This window comes from Onychostruthus taczanowskii, unplaced genomic scaffold (assembly GCF_017590055.1).
Source record: "Onychostruthus taczanowskii isolate IOZ18803 unplaced genomic scaffold, ASM1759005v1 scaffold360, whole genome shotgun sequence".
NCBI classification, from domain to species: domain Eukaryota; kingdom Metazoa; phylum Chordata; class Aves; order Passeriformes; family Passeridae; genus Onychostruthus; species Onychostruthus taczanowskii.
In genome coordinates, this window is record NW_024501016.1 from 46,401 (window position 1) to 50,626 (window position 4,226).

General features: G+C 49.8%; 1 protein-coding gene across 1 annotated transcript; it reads right to left on the reverse strand.

Moving 5' to 3' along the window:
* Positions 1-25: 25 nt before the first annotated feature.
* LOC121339646 (synaptophysin-like) lies at positions 26-2,379 on the reverse strand (the record flags this gene model as incomplete). Its single annotated transcript, XM_041411620.1, has 2 exons — positions 26-322; positions 2,188-2,379. Coding segments are annotated over 2 exons (489 nt in total), but the record flags the coding sequence as incomplete, so codon positions are not given.
* Positions 2,380-4,226: the final 1,847 nt, after the last annotated feature.

Here is a 4,226-nt window from a genome sequence, read left to right on the forward strand (position 1 = left end):
CCCAAATCCCCCCCCGAATCTCACCCTACATCTGGTTGGCGAAGGACGTGGGGGCTCCCTGGCCGTACCCCCCCTCTGAGGGGGGTCCCCCGTAGCCCCCCTGGCCGTAGTCGGGCTGGTAGCCCCCCCCGGGCTGGCCGTAGCCCCCCCCAGGCTGGCCGTACCCCCCCTCGGGGGGGCCGTACCCCCCTTCTGGGGCCGGGGCTTTTTCGGGGACCCCCCCCGGGGGGGGGGCGCGGGCCCCCAGGCCCCCCCAGCCGGTCTCCTTGAACACGAACCAGAGGTTCCCCGTCCACAGCACCAGGTTCAGGAAGCCGAACACCTGCGGGGGGATTTGGAGGTTTTTGGGGATTTTTTGGGGGGTTGTGGGGAAATTTCGGGGATTTTGGGGGGATTTGGGAGATTTTTGGAGGATTTTTAGGGGATTTTTGGGGGGATTTTGGGGGTTCCCCATCCACAGCACCAGGTTCAGGAAGCCGAACACCTGCGGGGGGATTGGGGGGTTTTTGGGGGGGTTTTTTGGGTTTTTTGGTGGAGTTAAGGGGAAATTTTGGGGATTTTCAGGAGATTTTTTGGGGATTTTTGGGGGTTTTTTGGGGGGTTTTGGGGGTTCCACAGCACCAGGTTCAGGAAGCCGAACACCTGCGGGGGGATTTGGGGTTTTTGGGTGGAATTTGAGGGGTTTTTAGGGGGGATTTGTGGTTTTTCGGTGGGACTTTGGGGGGAGATTTGGGTTTTTCTTTGGAGTATTTGTGGGTTTTGGGTGGGATTTTGGGATTGTTGGGTGGGATTTGAGCATTTTTAGGGGGGATTTGTGGTTTTTGGGTGGGATTTGAGGGTTTTTGGGGAGGTTTTTAGGGGGGATTTTTGGTTTTGGGGGTCTCTGCACCCCCAGACTCACCACGGAGGTGTTGAGCCCCGAGGTCTGGAGGGATTTGGAGGAATTTTGGGGGCGATTTGGGCTTTTTTGGGAGGTTTTTTGGAGGAATTTGACGGGTTTTAGGGATAATTTGGGGGTTTGGGGATGTTTTTAGGGGGGATTTTTGGTTTTTGGGGTGCCTGCGCCCCCAGACTCACCACGGAGGTGTTGAGCCCCGAGGTCAGGGGGGATTTTTGGGTGGGATTTAGGATTTTTTGGGTGGGATTTGAGCATTTTTAGGGGGGATTTGTGGTTTTTGGGTGGGATTTGAGGGTTTCTGGGAAGGTTTTTAGGGGGGATTTTTATTTTTTAGGGTCCCTGTGCCCCCAGACTCACCAGGCAGGTGTTGAGCCCCGAGGCCCGGGGGGATTTGGGGTTTATTTAGGTGGGATTTAGGTTTTTTTGGGGTGGGATTTGAGCATTTTTTGGGTGGGATTTGAGCGTTTTTAGAGGGGATTTTGGTGGTGTTGGGAGGATTTAGGGGGGATTTTTGGTTTTTGGGGTGCCTGCGCCCCCAGACTCACCACAGAGGTGTTGAGCCCCGAGGCCCGGGGGGATTTGGGGTTTATTTAGGTGGGATTTAGGGTTTTTCTGGGTGGGATTTGAGCATTTTTTGGGTGGGATTTGAGCGTTTTTAGAGGGGATTTGGGTGTTTTTGGGAGGATTTAGGGGGGATTTTTGGTTTTTGGGGTGCCTGTGCCCCCAGACTCACCACGGAGGTGTTGAGCCCCGAGGTGCGGGGGATTTGGGGTTTTTTAGGTTTAGGTGGGATTTAGGTTTTTTTGGGGTGGGATTTGAGCATTTTTTGGGTGGGATTTGAGCGTTTTTAGAGGGGATTTGGGTGTTTTTGGGAGGATTTAGGGGGGATTTTTGGTTTTTGGGGTGCCTGTGCCCCCAGACTCACCACGGAGGTGTTGAGCCCCGAGGCCCGGGGGGATTTGGGGTTTATTTAGGTGGGATTTAGGGTTTTTCTGGGTGGGATTTGAGCATTTTTTGGGTGGGATTTGAGCATTTTTAGAGGGGATTTGGGTGTTTTTGGGAGGATTTAGGGGGGATTTTTGGTTTTTGGGGTCTCTGCACCCCCAGACTCACCACGGAGGAGTTGAGCTCCGAGGTCAGGGGGGATTTAGGTTTTTTTGGGTGGGATTTAGGAGTTTTTGGGTGGGATTTGAGGGTTTTTGGTAACAAATTAGGGGAAATTTGACGTTTTTGGGGAGGTTTTTAGGGGGGATTTTTGGTTTTTGGGGTGCCTGCGCCCCCAGACTCACCACGGAGGTGTTGAGCCCCGAGGTGCGGGGTGCCCCCAGCGCCTGGCAGCGCGCCCCCGGGCGTTGGCACCCCCCGACCTGGGCCAGCACCCCCGAGGGCGCCGTGGCCGCCTTGACCTCGGCCAGCGCGGCCGCCCAGGCGCAGGAGCTGACCAGCCACAGGAACGCCAGCGCCGCCGTCACCCCCAGGTCCTGGGGGCAAAATGGGGGTCAGGGCACCCCGAAACACACAGGAGAGACCCCAGACTCAGCGGAGCTGCCTCAGACCCCAAAAACCCAATGAAAAACCCAAAAAATCCCAATGAAAACCCAAAAATCCCAATGAAAAACCCCAAAATCCCAATTTAAAACCCCAAAACCCCAATTAAAAACCCAAAAACCCTTTTGGGGTGTCCAAATCCCCTCCCAGCCACAGGAACGCCAGCGCCGCCGTCACCCCCAGGTCCTGGGGGGCAAAATGGGGGTCAGGGCCCCCCGAAACACACAGGGCTCACAGGAGCTGCCTCAGACCCCAAAAACCCCAAAATCCTAATGAAAAACCCAAAAAATCCCAATGAAAAACATAAAAATCCTATTTAAAAACCCCAAAATCCCAATGAAAAACCCAAAAAAATCCCAATGAAAAACAAAAAAATCCTACTTAAAAACCCCAAAATCCCAATGAAAAACCCAAAAAATCCCAATGAAAACCCAAAAAAATCCCAATGAAAAACCCAAAAAATCCCAATGAAAAACATAAAAATCCTATTTAAAAACCCCAAAATCCCAATGAAAAACCCAAAAAAATCCCAATGAAAAACAAAAAAATCCTACTTAAAAACCCCAAAATCCCAATGAAAAACCCAAAAAATCCCAATGAAAACCCAAAAAATCCCAATGAAAAACCCAAAAACTCTTTTGGGGTGCCCAAATCCCCTCCCAGCCACAGGAACGCCAGCGCCGCCGTCACCCCCAGGTCCTGGGGGCAAAATGGGGGTCAGAGACCCCAGACTCAGCGGAGCTACCTCAGACCCCAAAATCCCAATGAAAACCCCAAAGAATCCCAAAGAAAACCCAAAATATCCCAAAGAAAACCCAAAAATCCCAAAGCAAAATGGGGGTCAGAGACCCCAGACTCAGCGGAGCTACCTCAGACCCCAAAATCCCAATGAAAACCCCAAAGAATCCCAAAGAAAACCCAAAATATCCCAAAGAAAACCCAAAATATCCCAAAGAAAACCCAAAATATCCCAAAGAAAACCCAAAATATCCCAATGAAAAACCCAAAAAATCCCAAAGAAAACCCAAAAAATCCCAAAGAAAAACCCAAAAATCCCAAACTAAAACCCAAAAAAATCCCAATGAAAAACCCAAAATCCCAATTTAAAATCCCAAAATCTCAATTAAAAACCCCCAAATCCCAATTAAAAACCTCAAATGTTCAATTAGAAGCCCAAAACCCCAATAAAAACCCAAAAACTCTTTTGGGGTGCCCGAATCCCCTCCCAGCCACAGGAACGCCAGCGCCGCCGTCACCCCCAGGTCCTGGGGGGCAAAATGGGGGTCAGGGCACCCCGAAACACACAGGGCTCACAGGAGCTGCCTCAGACCCCAAAAACCCCAAAATCCTAATGAAAACCCAAAAAAATCCCAATGAAAAACAAAAAAATCCTACTTAAAAACCCCAAAATCCCAATGAAAAACCCCAAAATCCCAATGAAAAACCCAAAAAATCCCAATGAAAAACCCAAAAAATCCCAATGAAAAACACAAAATCCCAATTAAAAATGAAAAAAAATCCCAAACAAAAATGAAAAAAAATCCCAATGAAAACCCAAAATCCAAATGAAAACCCCAAAAAAAACCAATGAAAAACCCAAAAATCCCAATTTAAAGTCCCAAAATCTCAATTAAAAACCCCAAAATCCCAAAGAAAATCCCAAAGAAAAACCCAAAATCCCAAAGAAAAACCCCAAAACTCTTTTGGGATCCCCAAATCTCCCCCCAGAGCTGAGCAGCCCAAAACGCCCACAAAATTTACCCCAAAATTCCCCAAATTT